General features: G+C 36.2%; 3 protein-coding genes across 5 annotated transcripts in view; 2 read left to right on the top strand and 1 right to left on the bottom strand.

Annotated features, from left to right (window-relative positions):
- Pino (Pinocchio) overlaps positions 1-5,645 on the top strand; it is a 51,982-nt gene extending 46,337 nt beyond the window's left edge. For both annotated transcript variants that reach the window (XM_018462769.1, XM_018462768.1), the window contains exons 3-6: positions 477-549; positions 3,204-3,335; positions 4,572-4,701; positions 5,045-5,645. In XM_018462769.1, the coding sequence (XP_018318271.1) occupies positions 477-549; positions 3,204-3,335; positions 4,572-4,701; positions 5,045-5,155 (446 nt within the window). In that variant the 3' untranslated portion in view covers positions 5,156-5,645. The remainder of the gene's footprint in view (positions 1-476; positions 550-3,203; positions 3,336-4,571; positions 4,702-5,044) is intronic.
- Positions 5,646-9,394: 3,749 nt separating this feature from the next.
- On the bottom strand, positions 9,395-19,170 carry SdhA (succinate dehydrogenase, subunit A (flavoprotein)). The gene is made up of 9 exons (XM_018462647.1): positions 19,105-19,170; positions 16,021-16,444; positions 12,573-12,971; positions 12,023-12,191; positions 11,772-11,938; positions 11,041-11,267; positions 10,783-10,927; positions 10,372-10,676; positions 9,395-10,156 (listed from the first exon to the last, which is right to left on the bottom strand). The coding sequence occupies exons 1-9, from the start codon at positions 19,168-19,170 to the stop codon at positions 10,070-10,072; spliced, it is 1,989 nt and encodes a 662-aa protein (XP_018318149.1). The 3' UTR covers positions 9,395-10,069.
- LOC108732042 (high mobility group B protein 2) lies at positions 13,477-15,321 on the top strand. 2 transcript variants are annotated; one of them, XM_018462649.1, is made up of 4 exons: positions 13,477-13,795; positions 14,467-14,620; positions 14,686-14,904; positions 15,165-15,321. In XM_018462649.1, the coding sequence occupies exons 1-4, from the start codon at positions 13,647-13,649 to the stop codon at positions 15,285-15,287; spliced, it is 645 nt and encodes a 214-aa protein (XP_018318151.1). In that variant the 5' UTR covers positions 13,477-13,646; the 3' UTR covers positions 15,288-15,321. The 2 variants fall into 2 exon arrangements, with proteins under 2 accessions (XP_018318151.1, XP_018318150.1); XM_018462648.1 differs by having other exon boundaries at positions 14,452-14,620.
- Positions 19,171-19,875: the final 705 nt, after the last annotated feature.

Here is a 19,875-nt window from a genome sequence, read left to right as displayed (position 1 = left end):
TATAAAGCAGTAGAAAATCTTAGAAATTATTTCCAAGGAAGAGAGAGAGAGAGAGAGAGAGAGAAAGAAAAGAGCCTTACTATTTACACTAAATTCTTTATTATTTAAATGAAATTTATTCGTCTCTATGGAAATTAGTTTCATTATTCTTTCTGTCATATGTATAATATATTTGAATCAATTGAAATGGATTTTCTTTTCTTATGTATAAACCGAGTTTTCAACTAAAATTCTGTTAAAATTTGACATAAAACGGAGTGAAGTATTTTTTATTTATTCATATGTAATTCTGAAAAGAGTTTGTAGTTTTACCAAAAGATTTAATTTGCCAAGAATCTCTTTTTTAACTCATACTTATGAAGATATTGATATGTTGATCTTTTCAACTCGAAAAAAATTGTCGTTTTTTTCTTAAACATCAATACCGTTCCAAACTTTAACAGAGATTGTAACATTTTTCTCATTTCATGTTTCAGTATCCACTTACCAGTGTAACATGTCGGTTACTTCTGTGCAATCAGCTACCACTGAGAGCCTTTCCCGTCACGGGTGAGTAAAATCATCGTCGATCTAATCTTTTTTCGCGGACATCAGATTGTATCGCACCGGACAACCGGGACTTATAATTGCAAATATCCGACGTGTCTCGCACGAACGGGTTTTTTGCCACGGAATGCATCGACATTAGGCAGATTTTCCTGCGTGAAACTATCGCGATACTAATATGAATTTCAGATCGCCTAATTGAAATATTCCGACCTTCGCGCCTAACTTTTTCATGACATGAAATATCAAATATGACCTTTGATTTCTGCATAAGGAGAAAAATGGAGCACACATGCAGCATTTCAAGCTAAATAAAATGTCAGGGAGCTCATTATCCTGTAAAATTTATGTTATACATGGATATGTATGGAAGTATGTATGAAAATGTCGCTTAATGAGAGGCAGGCAAATGATAAACATCTCATTTTCAGAATTGAAACTTAGAAGCTTCGATCATTATCGAAAATAAACAATTTTTGTCTCTTTCAGTTTTTCTGTAAAATTGATAGTATTTGAGTAAAAAATTATTGAAGACCAATTTTCGACAATTTTTAGTAATTAATATCTTGTTAACTATTGCGAAAATTGTAAAATGGTAGAGGACTTTTCTTCTCAGTTTAGTCCATTCTGTCCCTATGTGAAAGATTTTTCATTACTTTCCAAACACCCTGTATAACTAATTTCGGTAATTAATTTCATCGCAACCGATTAACGCTATAGATACGAGGGGTGCAATTTTAAATGTGGCGCGATGCAGCGGCAAAGAGGGATGTTTTGAGGTTTGCGTGGCGTTAGCCAAGCCGGCGATTTCGTGGAAAATTTCGTTTTCCATTTCCGTCGGAACGTACGGCACCATAAACTCCACTTCTTACGCAATACATTGCGAATGCCGGAAACATCAATCGGGGGGCGTTGAAGGTGATTCGACACCACTATACCGTCGTCAAATTGAAATCGTTGCTCATCCGTTGAGAACTGAAAAAGTATTGCGATTAATTGGAACCGAATTGAATGAAAATAAACGAAAGGTTGGTGTTATTAATTCAATTATTTCGTAATCTCTCATGTTCTATACCGAAAAATTTCAAACTTTTATACATGCAAAATCATAACAAATTACCAGCCAATTAAATCAAATCGCGTAGTCGTTTTAACCGCAAATTGAAATCCCCTCAGGGATAATTACTATATTCCACAATTATCCCATAATTATCGTTATATCGCGACGGATAAATTGCAAGAAAAATCACAATAATTTTTGTCGTCGTCCTGGAATATGCTGACAATTACGATACTTTCATTAAAAATATTACACGTGTATGAGAAAGGATTTTATTTGTGCTATTTAATTAAAGAGTTGTATAATCGGCAGAGGAATGACGCAGAAGCGTTCGCAATTCCCTGCAATAATCTTTTTCTTGCGATTTACGGTCATTCAGAGAAACCTCGGTTCCCGGCCTTTGTTCTTCCTGTGTCTACGTTTGCATTGTAATGTCGAACGCACAAGATACGAACGCGTTGGGCGCATTACACGTGCGTTCACGTTGCCGTCACGTGAAAGAAACGCATTTTTTCCTTCCTGATTACCATATGTGCACGTTCATTCGAGCTAATCGCAGCCCGGTCGTACCGTGCTCTTTCTTCGACCGCCAAGGTTCAAGGCGATTTACTCGCGATTTCCTCGCCCCGATAAATCGTACCTCCGGGAATCACGGAGCGTGTCTTCACGGATATTTAAATTTGTTGAAAGGGGCTCTTGCGCAGACTCTTGCCTTCCACGTTCTTTTTTTCGATGGGTACAGAGTCCCCAAGAAAGATTAAAGACAAAAGTCGGCATTACGTAACTTTATAAAAAATCTTTATAAAAAACTTTATAAAAAAATCGAATAATTAACATTAAGAGCTTCTCTACCGAATTAAGCAGACTGAAGAGCACAAGTGGAACAATAATGTCTTAATTATGAAACATCAAGCTTGATTTTCTCCACGTTGCTGCATGCATATTAGATATGCATTTGAAATCGGAGTGACAAAGAGTCACTAAAAAGAAAAAAGAGAGAAACGTCAACGAATTTATTTTATAGAATAGAATATCGCAAATAGAATAGAGATTATTTTATGAACCTAATAGATGAAACTAGGAGAGATTTACGAGAAAATAAGAGTGATAATCTTTAGCGTGCAATGTAAAACCGTGCCGTAAAAATGGGGTAACTTCCCAAGTTTTAAGCTTTTATTAAGAAATAGACAATATGCAGGTCCAAAATTGGGACAAAAAGAAAGTCTTAAAATGTTTTTAACGTGCTATTTGGGTCAAAGTTACCTCGATTTTTGGCCAAAGTTATGCCTAGTTCAGACTGGACGCAGCAAGCGTCAAGCAGCAAAGCAGCAACCAACCAGCAAGACGATATTTTTTACGCCACTGTAAATATCGCCTCGCTAATTGATTACTGCTCCGTTGCTTGATACTTGCTGCGTCCAGTTTGAATTAAGCATTATTCCATTTAATTCACAGTATCTTATAAGTGAAAAGGCCTTTATTTTTGAAAAAAAATTGGTTCCGCGAGTTTAACATCACAAGTTGAACATTTATACTAATTCATCAACTTAAAATTGGCAGTCGTCTAATCTACATGGATCTTCGTTTCGGTTTACAGAAGCAACATCTCGTTATCCCATCACAGCCTGTGTGGGAGCGTGGACGATGGTCTGCAGGGCTCGCATCCCCAGTACCAGGATACGATCCTCACGATCGAGGAGCTGCGTGCTCAGCTCAACTCCTGCTTTACGTAAGTTGATTTTTGTTCTTTATCATCGTATAAATCGGCCGCGCAGATCCAACGAACCGTGGGAGTTGATCGGGGAATTACGCAACGTTACAGAATGATATGTCGCCGTTCGCACAATGGAATCCGGTACGATCCGGAGCCAGGGCGACTTCAATTTGTCACTTCGCGATGCGTTTAATTCTCCTCTCGATTCTCCTTTACCAATTAGGAATAGAAATCCCAAATTAAGTCCTCCCTAAATGAAGATTATTACGCTCGATTATATGGCTCGCGCGAGAAGTCAACGGAAGACGAAATTTCTTTTGGCTACTAAAATTTTGATACAAACATTAGAACAAACACGTGGTACAATCGCATCATCGTGCGAACGCGCAGGGAGTTGAGATTGGGAGATAGTCATCGGTATGGAATGCAAGAAACGAGGCTAGTAGGTATGCCCAACGTTTATCTGGTGACGATTGACGCAGTTATTCCGGTAAATCGATGCCCTACATCGGGCTTTATGCAGCCTCGATGCACGAAATGTGCAATGTGCGGCATTTCCGTGAAATATTCACATAGCCCACCGTAATTCGATTAATGAAAAGTATTCAACGTCCTAGAAAGATATTCTTCCAAGAAAAGAGTCTCACCATCCTCGAATCCTGCGAAGCCTTTATTCAATAAGATCCTTAATACGTATCTACTGTGTTACCTATATCGTTCATTTGCTATAACAACGAAATAATTAAAATAAGAAACAAAGTTTTTTAGAAAATGAGTTTGAACGTTTCGAATCATTTTTGGAATATCAATCTTAAAACGTAATTTTGGTATAATACAATAATTTGTAGAAGAATAAAAGTATATTCTTTCTTTTTCTCATTATGTTTCCCTTCTTTTTCTTTAATTAATTAAAAAATGACAATTGTTTAAATCGTGTCTTTCTAGCAAATGAGCGATGTATTGATTATCTCAACTGTATAATTTCGCAATATATTAATATTATCGTTTTATCAATGAGCAAATCTTGCGTTAAAAAACCGAATGACGCTGATCGAATTTTTAAACCGCCTTGTTTCTAAATGACCTTGTTTCCCTGAAAGATAAGAAAAGTCGATTTGCATCGCAAAACTACTGTTTGGAATCGCGTCATTAGGTCGCGCGTCTTCCGCATTACACGCCTCCGTTATTAGTATAATTGGGTGTGTATTCGTATCAGGACGATTCATTATCGTTATCTTGTTCTTTGCGTAGATGCGGGGTGTCGTGGAGCGAGGAGCACGTCTCCCTGGACTGCAGCGAGTGCGGTGGCTACTCCCTGCAACGGCCGTGCCCGCTTTGTGACGGCCGTTGCCATACCGCGTGGAAGCGCGACCTCACCATGGTAAATATTTGCCCTGTGACCCTCCTTTCTCCGAGAAGAATCGATAAATTCACCCGACTTGACATTAACTTCCACCGATTTCCCTCTCATTAAAATGTCACTTCATCTTCATTATCTATTTTCATTTTAATCTTTTCGTCCATTAGACATGAATGTTTTTGTTGATTAATTGAGAGACAAAAGGATCCAGATACTGTAATGTTAATTTGATTGTTAATAATGATTTAATGATAATTTTGACTTTGACATATTTTTAAAATCGTGTATAAATTTCCTTAATTTTGATCAAAAAAACTAAAAAGCAAATTCACAATTTTACTTAGGGTGCTTGTTTTCTTTACAGTCTCATGCGAGTGGTAAAGCAAGATGGATCGGTGAGTGTGGACTAAGCTGTGGACCCTCCTTGGAGGAGTCACTGGTGCCCGCGTTAGAGAAGCTGCGGGCTACTTCGTGAACAGCGTCAGCCCGAGCACCGCCAACCATGCACAAGACTTAAATCCATCACCATCCATCTAGCATCACCCACCACCATCGCGTGCGAGACTCAAGAAAGAAAGAGAGAGAGGGAGAGAGAGAAAGAGAAATGTGTGAATGTGGATCATGGATGATATGCATTATGTTCCTGAGGAGGACGGCTGACAAGGGAAAAAAGGGTCTGTTCCGGCCTTGTGGTTTCATCCCTAAAAATACAAAGTCGTACCCAGCTGGTCCCTCGACATCAGGGACCACCATCATCGTCATTATCGTCTTTTAGGCGAAAGTACAAAACTACGCGATCGACATCCGAATTCTGAAGAATTTCTATGTTATATTGAACGATTAACTATGTTGCAGCGAACTAGTTTAAACATTGCTCTTACAGAGAACAGATTCTAATTTACTTTCAAAAGATTTTACGCCGATTTACTGTATCGTAAAATTTATTTCAATTATTTCTCCAGCGATTTCTGGTCAGAATTAAGATTACGCTAACAATTTCTGTCAAGAAACAGAATTTGATCTTTTTTTTGAACGATTTTTTGCCGCTGATATGGAATTGTATCATCGCTTACGAAAATAGCTTCTTTGCGAAATGGCTTTTTTACAAAATTAAAAAATAGATAATTTGTGAAAGAGAAATCTTTCTGTTCAAGAATACGTCGATGTATCCATGAAGCAGTCTTTGAAATATTTTTGAACTTTATATTCTTACTTTTATAATTTTTCTTTCTCATTCAATCTGGATAATTTTAAAACATTTTTTCAGTTTGTGTACAAAATTGAAGATGTAAAATTTCACACGAAGAAAAATAAGAAAGTGTAATCTCTCTCTCAGAGTGAACACGAATGGAGCTTTGCTTTTAGACTTGATTGGCATAGTTATCTTTTGGAATTGTAACAGCTAATGTCTTTGTGCAGACAGCTAATTTTGGCAGTGATTGTAACTCCGAAATATTTTTATACCATTTGATTTGGCCGTCGTAACAATTGTTTATCACTCGCACACTTATAACTGAATTGAATTTTTTTATTTTTTTGAATTTTACGGCACATGCACTTGAACTGGTCACTTTAGAATAGGCGTAAATCTATGATTTTTCCAAATTAAAACAGTCAAAAGAATTTTTTTTATGAAAATGTGCATTCTAAAGATATTTTTATATTGTGTATGTAAGTAGTAATGTAATAACATCCTTATCACATCATTAGTTACAAATCCAGTCTTAAAGAATTTTTATTTGTAGACTCAAAACAATGAGAAAACGATCAATACATTTGTGGAAAATTCGATTTCTTACTGTGGATTGCTTATTACAAATATTCTTAAATTTTTGTATCACTCAAAATTACCATAATATTTTTCCAAAGTGCGAAATTCGCACCACGTAAAAATATCGTGATTTCGGACAAATTTTAATGACGATAGCTTAATCTTCGGTCGTTCCTATAGCAATGCGAGAGAAGCCCGACCTTCACTTTACTTTTTTACGTAACGAAAGTTACATCTCGGCCTCTCTGTCGCGCAAAAGAGCGCGAGTTTGCATTACGCGAATCCTAGGATAATTATTAGGCGACAATTAATCGATCGAGCGATCTGACGGCGAGAAACCCATCGGGGATTTTCGCATGAGAGCACGACGTATCGGTGTTTTGTAGATAAATAATTATTCGGTATTCTTCGCTTTTAATTGTCACAACTGTATCATCGGCGAAATAATTCCGAGCTTGCGATTGTATACGATAAAAATTTAGTCAAAGATTTGCCTCTTTAGCGAGGATTTTTAGTGACGTGATTCAATCGTCATAGTCCTAAGGATTGATAGACAATCGATGTGTTACCAATATTCGAGAAAAATTATTAAATTAATTATTTCCACAAAAATAGCAAATAGAAAGTTTGACATTCGAAACATTATTGTCGAAATTGGTACGGCGAGGAGAAAAGGGTATGAAAATACGCAGTCGCATTGTAATAGAAAATTATACGAATCTCCTTGGGTCTATGAAAGTTTAAAAAGAGTCGGTTGTATTTATAGCGTTTCTCGACAAAGATACGTCTTGCTCGCTTTAAATCGTCCGCTTTCCTGCCGAGCGTTTCTGCCAAGTAGTTGGTGGAGTAGCTCGACCCCCAAGTGCATGAGAATGTCTCATGCGGTTCAATAATTGTATACTCGACGCAAAGAAAATTGTGAGTGCCCAATAAGATTTTATTGTTGAAGAATCAAAATCGAAGTTATACAATTTCTTAATCATGTAATGCGAATTAATATTTATACTTTAAATATCTTAACGGCAAAATGCAGATTCATTTAAATATATTCATAACTTATATTTTAAATGTGATGCTTTTATAAATTCTATCGTTGTTGTTATGGGCCTTGCAGAATTTTTTGTGTCAAGTCAGTTTGGAAAGCATTTACGTCGTGCCAATGACTTTTTCGGATTTTTATTATTGTTTTATAAGGATCCCGTGTGCCGAAGCCTTTCTTAGCGAGATGTATGAACAAAAGGATATGTTTTCGGACGTTTACTGACTTTTCCCTCGGTAGCTTATATATATTACATATATATATTACGAGTGCGAGTATACATGCTCATCTCAAAATACATCCTCATTTATTAAATTAAACTGTAATGTGTAAAAATTGTCTGGAGTATTAGCTCGCGGTGAGCTTTAGTTTAATGCTTTAGAGAAAATCCTCGGTAGTAGTTTTTATTTAATCTACGAACTCTTCTTATTTATGACGCGCGAATACTACAAAAGTATGGGTTTAATAAATACTTACAAAAAATCCACCATGACTTGTTAATACGAATCTCCTTTGTCTTCTCCCCCTTCTATCAATTCAAAATCATTTCCCAAGAGGAAAATGTGAATTGATATGTATATTATATATATTTCATGTCTTTTCTCTTTATTTTATATTTCGATTTTCTGCATTAGAGAAAATAACACTGCTCTTGGGTTTCTCTCATGTGTATCAGAATAAATCTATTTAATTCAAAATAGTATCACGAGATTATATTTTGTAATCCAGTATCATATCTCTACTCAAATACTACATTAACATTTATGAAGAATAAATAATCGACTGGTTAGTAAATGATTTAGTTCTATTGAGTAAAAGATGTATCAACGTTTTTTTATTGATTTCTTTTACGATTTATGTATGTACATTTTCATCATGACAGGCAACGCGCTTACACGATCTTTTTACAAATCGAGACTATAGTAGTATTTTGTATCTCTGTGCCGTGTTTTAATATTTTAAATATTCAACTCACATTTTATGAAGTACATATTGTAATATCAGTACGATGCTGGAAGGCAACATAGAAGGAGTTATTCGATAAAATTGAAATATCACGCGATGTCATGATTTTTGAACTCGTAATCTAATTCCTTATTGTCCTTTTTTTATGTTTATTTGATATTTGTAAACTGGAAAAAAATTAAAGATAATCCTATCTCTTTAAATTATTTTTTTAAAAACAATTTTTGTTGACAAAATAAGTTAGTAAATAATATATAATAATAAATAATTTTTATAGCTCTGCAACAGATATGTATATTCTATAAAAACAATTTATATCAATATACCGCTTCTATGTTGTCTTGTAAGATATTTAAGTATACAGCCGCAATTAAAAATATGAGAAAAGATATACTTTTAAATAACTTTGTCAATTTTTTTAAATATTATATGCTCATAATTGTACTCGAATGTAAATGACACCTATAAACATTTCAATTATTCGATCACTTTTCAAATAAAAATATTATACGGAGCAATAACATAAATTATCACTATTATTAAGTGTCATAAATATTAACTCCTTTTTAAGGTGTTAATTAATTCTCTGCAAGAGCATATATCATGAAAAGGAAGATTTAAAAATAAATATTTGAAACAATTCTTGTATATGTCTACAATCGCAAAAATATGTGTATAAATAGCTGTAATAAACATCAAATCAATCAAGAATAACAAGCGTATCAAAGTTTAACGGTGCTGTACCATTTAAAGTACCATCGCGTGTAGCAATAACTTGAGATGTTAATGTTTCATTTATAGATAAAAATTATAAAGATTTAGTATGATCGTCTAATAATCAATTACAAAGTGCATAGATGGTGAATAATTAATTAGTATTAATTAATCATTATTTTAAATTTCTTGAATTATTTAATTAATTCAAAAACATACCTGCCAGTAGAATTCATAATAAGCTTTTATTAAAAGTTTTATCATACCTAATATACTTTTAGCATCAAAGTTTTACTCTATATGAATTTGTAATCTAAGTAAAATAACATTCAATTAAGTTCCTTGATGTTTTGCTATCACTGCACGCGAATACGATATACTATGGCTTGAGCGCATTGAGAACATGTCGTAACTGGAGATACGTTGTACTATATTACAGGAGAGAAAACGCACATTTCCTGAAAAGGTCCTATATACGAACCTTCTTCCGTTACCGCGAATTGTTCTAGTTTCGACTATTACTTATTGAATTGAGTAGCGATTCCGCTGAGCGAGATCGTACGTACTCCCTCATATAGACGAGAGGACAATAATCTCAGCACCGGCATCTTACGAGGACCATTAATCCTGCTCGCGCGACTCGCGGCGCAAGCGAGTGACAAGAATCAACTTTGGTGCATAATGAAGTTCGTATGTGTATGTATGAAATAAATTAATTAGGTTTCCTGCGCAATAGTTCTAGCGTAAAAATCGTCGCTGCGACCATTTCTTTACGCTCGATCTAAGTAATCCTTAATATTAGGCTGCGATCGAGAACAAAATTGCGCTGAAAACGAAATTCGGTGGCGATTGATGAGAGTCCTAAGGCGATGGATTTTAGTATTGTCTGTAGAATTAGCTTAGTAGGAACGAATCGCTGGCGGAACCGTCGCACATTCCTGTTGACTGAGCGTAATGTCAATCACCGGTCTAAAGTCGAGAGACACCTTAAATTAATGAAATAGAATTAGAAGTTGTGAAACAGAAGTTATCGATTGGAAGTATTAAAATGGAGAACAATAATAAAAGTCTAATTAATTAATGTAAATATTGAGTGAAAAATACAAAGTTAAAAACTTAAAAAAACGAGAAAAACATTCATGGACACAATAAAAACATATCAATCTCATCTCTATCTGTAAATAATAAATGAAAAATATACCTCTCCTGTTTTCGGATTAATCTTTGACAGCGTGTGCTTCCTCCAATGTTGATTGAAAGATTTTGGTTGTTGGTTTTCGGTCGGTTTACTATAATCGTATTCATCGATTCTCTGTTTATAATCCTCACGAGCGTGCGCACCGCGACTCTCCTTTCTGTTCTCCGCCCCAACAATAGTCTGCATTGCATTGATCATAAGATTTTGAAGCTCAAACGTTTCTACCAAATCGGAATTCCATATTAAAGATTTGTCCGCGACTTTTAACTCTTTCAATTTTTTGTAGAGATCGGACATTTTCCGACAGCCTGTGAAATAAATACATAATAATATTTCCAATGCTATGTTACAATATTCGTAAATTCGACGGGCAATTGTATGCAAGTGAAACATCAATGGTCTTTTCATTTTTACCTTCCTGCAAGTTTTCGGCGTCTCTGAAAACCGCCGCGTGCGTTTGCATAGTCTTTTGCATAGTTAGCCTTAATTCCGCGGTGGAGATGGAACCGTTGGCATTTCTGACCCAGTCTAAATTAGCTACCGTCTCTTCGCCGGCGTTCTAAAATATACAAGCAAGATGTAACACACATTTATCTTATAATAAAAATATAGTTTATATATATATATATATATATGCTCATAGAGAGCTTATCTGAAGTGGCAGAAACTTACAGGTCTCAGAGATCCGATCGCCTCGCCAGGCTTGTTCTCTTGAGCGATAGTTTTAGCACAAGCACGCCCAAATACGACTAAATCCAATAGAGAATTAGCACCCAGTCGATTAGCGCCGTGAACGGACGCGCAAGCTGCTTCGCCACACGCATATAAGCCAGGTACTATTTTGTCTTGATTGTTCTCTTTGGTCAACACTTGACCTTTGTAATTTGTCGGCACACCTCCTGCGCGTGCAATTCAATATAAATATCAATATAATATTACTAGACCAATCTCTTCCACAGAAAAATTATTACAAGTAAAACAAAATAGTTTATATATAATAAATAGTTGAATCTCATTGAAAAATTACTCTGTGTTGCATTTAATAAACTATTTTATCAAAATATTTTCTTGCTAAGAAGAAACTTAATCGTGACAACTCCAAGCATCATGATGAAGAATGCCAGGACTTTCAACTAAAATCGTAATTTTAATTACGAAAAAAACTCGTTGCATAACAACAACTATTTTAATGGAGTTTCATTTTCATTGCGAAGGGAAAATTAAATTATTTTTTTTATTAATACGTTAAATGTTATGCAGATATAATATGCACACACACAAATATTTCTCAGTAATATTTTAATAGAGTATTAATTGTAATCCACGATTAAGTATCTTCTTTCTTCCGAAGGTCGCATCTTAAGTATTAACAGCCTCAATACTTCAGTTGTTTATATTCATACCCATATTGTAATGGACGGTGGGGATGACGGGGATGGGTTCCCGGGTCACATCGACGCCAGCGAATATCATCGCCGTTTCCGAAATACCTGGTAGTCGTGCAGCCAGTTGTTCAGGTGGCAGATGATGTAGCTGTAAGTAAATGTGATCCTTCTCCGGTCCAACGCCTCTAAGTAGAGATAAAGGACTATATTTACCACGAATATATCCAAAGACGCAACAAAAAACGCATCTTTGTTGGCTAGTGACTCACCTGCCCTCTCTAATCTCCATTGTCATAGATCTAGACACTACGTCTCGCGAAGCCAGATCCTTCGCTACCGGCGCATAACGCTCCATGAACCTCTCGCCCTCACTATTTATCAGATAACCGCCTTCGCCACGACTACCTTCTGTAATCAAACATCCAGCGCCATAGATACCTGAAATGAGTACGTTTTTTGGTTAGTGCAAATTAAAGAACTACGTAATTAATTCTTCGTATCATATACATAGAACGTTAAAAAATAATTATACTTGAATATATATCAAAGACTTTTTTATGCTACGTTGCAACAATAATCTTATTCTGTGTATTAAATATATACTACCATAATTATTCAAACAACAGATATTTTACTTTTAAAAGTAAGTGTTCTATATTATTATTAATATAGATAATCATTCTATATATAATAAGATATTATTTTTTTTATTAACAGTATGGAAGAAATACTTATTTAGCTTTTAAAATTGCAGTAAAGTATAAAATATCCGTCGTGCAAATAATTATGAGCAATAGTGTATAGGTATTAAGTATGTACCTGTAGGATGAAATTGCACAAATTCTAGGTCTTGATTGGGCAGATTAGCCCTGGAGACCATAGCGGTACCATCTCCAGTACAGGTGTGTGCAGATGTGCAGGAAAAGTAGGCGCGTCCGTAGCCGCCAGTAGCGAGCACCGTATTCTTGGCGTGGAAACGATGCAACGTTCCGTCCTCCAAACAAAGCGCGATCACACCGCGACATTCGCCGTCCTCCATCAGCAAATCGAGGGCGAAATACTCGACGAAGTAATTACAATCGTAACTTAATGACTGACCATAAAGTGTGTGTAGCAATGAATGGCCGGTCCTGTCAGCTACGCAACAGCATCTATGAGCCTGACCGCCCTTGCCGAACTTGAGAGATTGACCACCAAAAGCTCGTTGATAGATCTTGCCTGATAGAAAAGATGAAGACGGTTTCAATTAATTTTGATAAATATTATTATGATACATATTATTTATTAATTTTTATTAATATTGTAATGACATTGTAAGTTTTTCAAAACTTATTATCTTAAATCCTTAGAGATTTAAAAATGTGGAGTTTATATTAAATAAAATGTCATAAATGACATGGTGGAATAAATGATAGCTTTTGACGAAGATGACTTCAAGGCTAAACTTGTTTTATAAATTAAATGTTAATATATGTATATATGACGAATAGAATTTTGAAGATCTTCTAGATATTCATTATAGTTCATAACTCTATTTCATGTTTAAATTATCGAAGATATAATTCAATTATTTCAAGTTTAAAATATCAAAGATTATCAACGTAAAACAGAGAGTCTCTATATGAAGATTCCCTAATAAAAAAATTATATTAAAAAAAAGATAATTGCAGCATTTAAAAAATCAAGTCTGACGAACAGCAACTTCAATTGCATAGCAACCTAGTATTCCTAGCAATGACATTTGTTATTTTCACGGTGAAAAAATTCGCGTTTTATTTTCTCGATTGCAGGGACAAATTCTTGCTTCTGAATTACTTTTTATCGATGAATAAGAATGGTGCGTACATAAATATTGATAAAGTAAATACATCTTTTTGGGATCATTATTAAATCATGGAAGACGACAATAGAAGAGAAGAAATTAATGAAGTAATAGGAGGCATGGAAGAGGATGGAGCTACAAGGCAACAAGAAAGAGGTTCTGATAATCAGTACCAACAGCTATCAAGACCCTCCTCCAGTCGCAAACGCATGCGAGATGAGTGAGTTACGTAAACGTAACTATCCGTAATTAAGATGTAATATGATAGCTATACGACAGAATATCTCCAGAATTCAAATTGCTATTTTACATATATATAAGTATTTATCTGATTATTTTACTATTAGGTCCGTATTCATAGTCGAAGATCGATAATTAATCCTCATTTCAGGCGAGCTAGACTTGAACTAAAGATTGAACCAATCAGATTTATTAAATCGCGATTTGAGAAGCGTTTATCAAATGAAGGACTGATTCAAACCTAGCTTAAATCGGATCTCAAGTTGAATCACGACTATGAATACAACCCTTAGGTCCGTATTCATAGTCATAGATCGATCCACAATTGATCCTCATTTCAGGCTAAATTTGAATCAAAGTTTGGACCAATCAGATTTATTAAATCATAGTTTGGGAGACATTTTTCAAATAAAAGAGTGATTCAAATCTAACACAAATCAGATCTCAGGTTGAATCACGACTATGAATACGATCTTTAGTGCTTCTGTTTTAATACAGTGGGTGCATCCAGAAGCACGACTACTCACTAGGATGCATCTAGTGTGTATTATAAAAAATATCAGGTTTGATCAAACTTTTGGAAACATTTATCGTTTGCTCTTATCATTATTTCCCATTTTTAATAATTGTATGAAGTATACATTCGGACAGAACAGATTCCAGCCAACGTGACAGAAAGCCATCCCGCACGAGATCGAGATCGAGATCGAGATCGAGATCAAGATCAAGATCAAGTAAGCCTCTGCAAAGAAGGCAATGGAGAAGCGCGAATGCCTTTTTAAATTTTATGCAAGACTTTAGGCAGGTAACGAAATGCAAAAATGACGGGGATAATGCGAACGTTATGTAAGCATAATAATCAAATTACAGAATTATAACAAGGTGAAGAGCAGAGATCTGTTTCGTCTTGGGGGACAAACATGGCGGCAAATGTCATCCACGGAGAAGATGCCCTACGTAGAAGCGGCCAAGTTGGCGCAGCAACAATCGCAACAAAATACTAAGAATACACAGCAAAATAAGCCTAATAGCAGTGACTCTTCAAAGAAGACCGAAAATCAAAGAGACCAGAAAAAGAATGAACGAGAGGTTTGTTTGTTAAATAAGCTTTCACTGACTTTTCTTATATTTTTAGTAAAATTAAAGTCCTATATAATTTTTGTATTTTTAAATCTTGTCATTAAATTATTATATATTCAGTTAATTATTAATTCATAAAAAATTCAATACGTACATTTAATGTTTATGTTATTTAAAAAATGTAAAATTAGAACTTGGCAGTTTTACTATTTTATAATGTTTATAATCCGTGATAAGTTTTAAATAACATATGGATATTTACGTTTCAGGGAAGAAAAGAAAGCAGACGTTCTAGAAGCAAGAGAGACGATTCCGACGTAGGATCAGATTCTGCAACGTCGGGAACAGGCGCGACTATGACCAGTGAGGACATTTCTGATCTGAGTTCTTAAATATCAATTTATTAATTGATATCAAGAATGTTAAAAAAAATATTTGTGCGAAACAATTTATTTCGATTATGTGTCTCAATATTAGTCCTTGGTTGTATCGTTATAAAATTTGAATAAAGTCCAAAACCTTATAAAAAATAATTTATTTTCAGGTTTATTCTCCTTTATAGAGTTCTTTCTTTCTACATTTTCTTGCAACTTCCTTTAATTTTTAATTTATTTATTTGTGATATTTAAATTTGGATTTAAATCGACTTTTCTATATATAGCATATTCTATCATGGTTTTATATTGTTATATAAGTTTTTTAAATCCTTTTTATCTCTCTGTTTCATGTAGATATAGTATCTTAAGACATTGGCTACGTTTACACCGTGCATTTAGGCCGCGGCCTATACAATAGATGTCCTTGTTTATCTTGTAGATTAAACAAAGACACTTATCGTATAGGTCGCGGACTAAGCGCACGGTGTAAACGTAGCCAATGACACTCTGATGTAAAGATTGTACTGTTTTCTTTGTTAGGGATTTGCTGATTGGCTAATGTTGTTTTACTACTACAAGTAGGAAAGAATCAGAAAGATAAATATTTGTTTGCCTTCCTTTTCTCCGTCATGGGCCGTAGTTTTCTATAGTTTAGTATAGGGAACGCGCGTGTCCCAGTATACTATAGAGCTCACTGGGTCTATTTGATGATGGAAAGAGAGAGAGAGAGAGAGAGATTCTCATTCACCGTCGGTAGTGCGACTGAAGGGCATGCCGCAATTCTCCAGCTCGATGACGGCCTTCGGTGCCTCGCGGGTCATGTAGTGAATGGCATCCTGATCGCCTAGCCAGTCCGAGCCCTTGACGGTGTCGTACATGTGCCACTGCCAGTTATCGTCCTCCATGTTGCCCAGGGCGGCATTGATGCCGCCCTGGGCGGCGACTGTATGCGATCTCGTCGGGAACAGCTTGGTGACCACTGCGGTCTTGAATCCCTCGGCGACGAGGCCGTAAGCCGCGCGTAGACCAGCACCGCCGGCTCCCACCACCACCGCGTCATATGTGTGATCCACCAACGGGTAATGTTTGGAGATTTCGTTGGAAATCTTGGCCGTTCGGTCCGACGTGTGGTGAAGTTTGCGGTTGCCGAGAAGCGGCAGTCCCAGCTTGTTCTGTGAAACGGAAGCGAAGTAGAGATACCAAGGGCAAGCAAATCACAATACAGCTTTCTATAATTAAGAATTCACGTTTATTAACCGATTCACTCGCTAGAGCGTTTAATTGATGTAACAGTTGGTTGTATAACTTCCATATTTCGTAAATTTTTCGTAAATATAAAATTCAAGAATATATTATATGATAAAAAATATATTCGACCTATGATATAATATAAAATTCGAATTCTACTGAAACAGAATTTCAGACAGCGATACCAGGCGGTATGTCCAGTCGGAAAAAAAAATGATGCTGATATCTAGTTTCCTACTTTTATAAGCTCTTAACAGATTGCTGAGGAAGCTTCAATTACTTCCTTTCGGATTCGAGAATTATTGTTAGATAAGATCACGTGAATACGTTGTTATATATAATGAGTCACGAATATGCGATTACGTATACATACGTACGTACGTATGTACATATATGTATTTATTTTCTATTTACGAAATCCCACGGTAAGTATTGTTGTAGAGATAAAGCGTATATATTTCCATTAATTGTTTTTATATATAGATTATATATTGCACATAATTAAACATATAAGTATATAAAATATAAATATAAACAATTATATAATATACAATTAAACAATTTTATGTTATTTACAAATAAAATTTTACGCATCCGCGAGGAAATTTTGCGAGAATATAGCGAAGTGCTTATGATTAAAATCTACAAATTCTTTTTAAGATATAAAAAATGGAAACATGATGCAAGCAATATAAAAAGATATTATATAAGTAAACGGTTTTAACTAAATGCTTGTAATAACTAAATGCTGATTCACAATACTTCACGGAAAATTCATATAAACTGCGTATATATTTTATGTCTTTATGAAGACGTAACGAGCATGACTCTACAAACTGCGTTGAAATTAACCTGAAGATCAATTAGCGAGTTAATTAGACCCGCTAGGAGAAAAATAGAGATAGTGCGAGTCTCTTCGTTGCCGTATATCTCGTTGCAAAATAATTAAAAGTGATAAACACTAGGTATATATCGCTCGGAATATTTGCAGAAAATGATAATTTTCTGTGGCTTATCGTCAACTTACAATTGTTCGTACTCAAAGATAAGGCAAAAAACACATTTCTGTTTGATCTTAAGATCGCGCAATATCGGTATTTCGTTATTTTCTCGGAAAAGTCAATAATTCAATATTATTTTGCTACGTTAAGGGGGAGGGGGAAGGGTTTTTATCTTGAAAATGTTGAAAAAAAATTAGATTAATTTGTTTTATTTTAATTTCGTTCCGAGTTAAAAAAAAATATTGCTTCGTCATTCAAATATTTAGCTAAAAATTCGGTAGTAGATTGATGCAATTAATCGTTAAAGGCTACGAAATATCGTGGATACGTCGGTTAAAATAATGACAATGTTTTCAGATGATAATAATTATCTTTTTAATAAAACGCTCTCGACGTTCACATAATTCGCACTGGAATAAAAATCTTGATACAAATTAAGCTCGATGTCATTTTGTGACGATCGTAAATATTTCATGCGCGATAAACTTTGCACGCACATGCTTTTCGAAAGCATACCGTTAGCAAAACCCGGTAAACGAAGACGTGAAATAAAGTTATCAATTCGTTATCAATTCAGGCGCGACGCGACATTTCGCACAGGTGTGCTTCACGCCTATCTCGCTGCCTACTTCTTTCGTATCACGTTGCGTCTGTATCTGTAAAAAGGTTCTCAAATCTCTAATTCTGAATGACGAATTGAACGGAAACAATTAATATCGCGAATCTACGTCGCCTCGTTCGTTCAAATGCCTTGTGGATATATCGATACCTCGTTTACCGCTCAAATTAATCGACATCCACGCCGAAATGCCGTAAAAGTATATATCTCGATTCGGAATCGAGGCATCGAGTGGACACCGTTAGTCCGTTAGACGCGAGCAGCCCCCGCCGGTCGATGCGGCCGAACATATGGAAATAGAATGAATGTGTTCTATCTTGTGGCGGGATTTCTCAGGAACGAGCGAGGAAAGAATTGGGAAGACGGAAGATATTCCCTCGACGGTGGGAAGTCGAGGGGGATGCTGTTTACCACGAGCGGACGACGTGAACGCGGGCGGCAAGACGCGCGTTTCCGGGCGCGTGTATTTATTCGTCGGTCGCGCGCACCTTACGTAATTGATCCACCTCGACTTTTACGTCGACGCACCTCGCCGAGTAATCGCCGACGGGACGGCGAATAAAAAATTACATAACGAGCCGAAACGTGGACGTGAATCCGCGAAACCCTGACCTGCCGCCACAAAGGTACAATCCGCCGAATAACGGACAACGGGACGTTCGACGGAATTTTTTTTTCTTCCTTTAAGATGGCGCGAGGCCGCTGGTAACGCGAGATTTTCTAGGCCAGGTGCGCCCGAGATCGAGGCTCTAATTCCCGTCGAGGTTCGAGTTCCGATTTCACGCGGAAGAACCGACCCTCGGTGCCGACGATTGTACTCCATTTTCTCAGCGAGAGAAACGCGGCCGCGACCGCGTTCTATCTTCACGGGGTGAGAATCCGCGTGAACGGGGACGTAAAGCCGCGTCGACAACCTCTATTGTTCGAATTGCGAAAAATTGCGAACGCGTGCTCCGGTTCTCACCAGCGTCGCCGATCCGGGCAGACTCCTCGGCAGCAACGACGCCGACAGCTTCAGTAATCCGCTCATCTTACGTCACCCAGCACCTGTGCTTGGCTTCCCGTCGAGATACGCCCCCGTGACAGACCCGCGCGCACGCAACACGCGACTAACCCTCACGATATTATCGGTACTTCGACCCGCTCAGTTCGGCGGCTCGACACCGACTGAGACTCCGAGCGTCGCCGGAATGTTGCGCGCGCACAGTGCTGCCAACGTGCTCCAACGTGCTGAGACCTGAGACGTCATCCCGTATCCAAATGTGTATTTCGCATAATTCGCGTGGTTTCGCACCTGCATCATGATATCATAATAAAAATATATATTACTGAACTTTTAAAATCGGGAAGTTATTAGGTTGGTGCAAACGAAATACAGACAGTTTTTCGTATTATAAAATGGTGATTTTCTTTTTTCAATATATTCTAGATTTTTAAAAAAATTTGCGATTATACCATTCGATAGAGCAAAGTTTTAGCTTTAAGAAACTATATTTTTAATTGCGGTATAATGATTTTTAACGGAGTTATGAGCAATCAAAGTCAGAATGCTCCTTTTTACTTACTCCGCGAGTAACTCAGAAACAAAAAAAATCGTAAGAACATTATTAAAAAATGATTTTGTAGGAAAAACTTCAAGCTTCCACGATAGATAATCAAAAATTTTTTCGATTTTTTTGTGGACACGTGACAGACCTACAAAGTGAGAAGAAATTTTTTTCATTTTTTTCAGCCG

The sequence above is a fragment of the Mycetomoellerius zeteki genome, unplaced genomic scaffold, assembly GCF_001594055.1.
Source record: "Mycetomoellerius zeteki isolate Tzet28-1 unplaced genomic scaffold, Tzet1.0 scaffold145, whole genome shotgun sequence".
NCBI classification, from domain to species: Eukaryota; Metazoa; Arthropoda; class Insecta; order Hymenoptera; family Formicidae; genus Mycetomoellerius; species Mycetomoellerius zeteki.
This window is presented reverse-complemented; position numbering and strand designations above follow the sequence as displayed.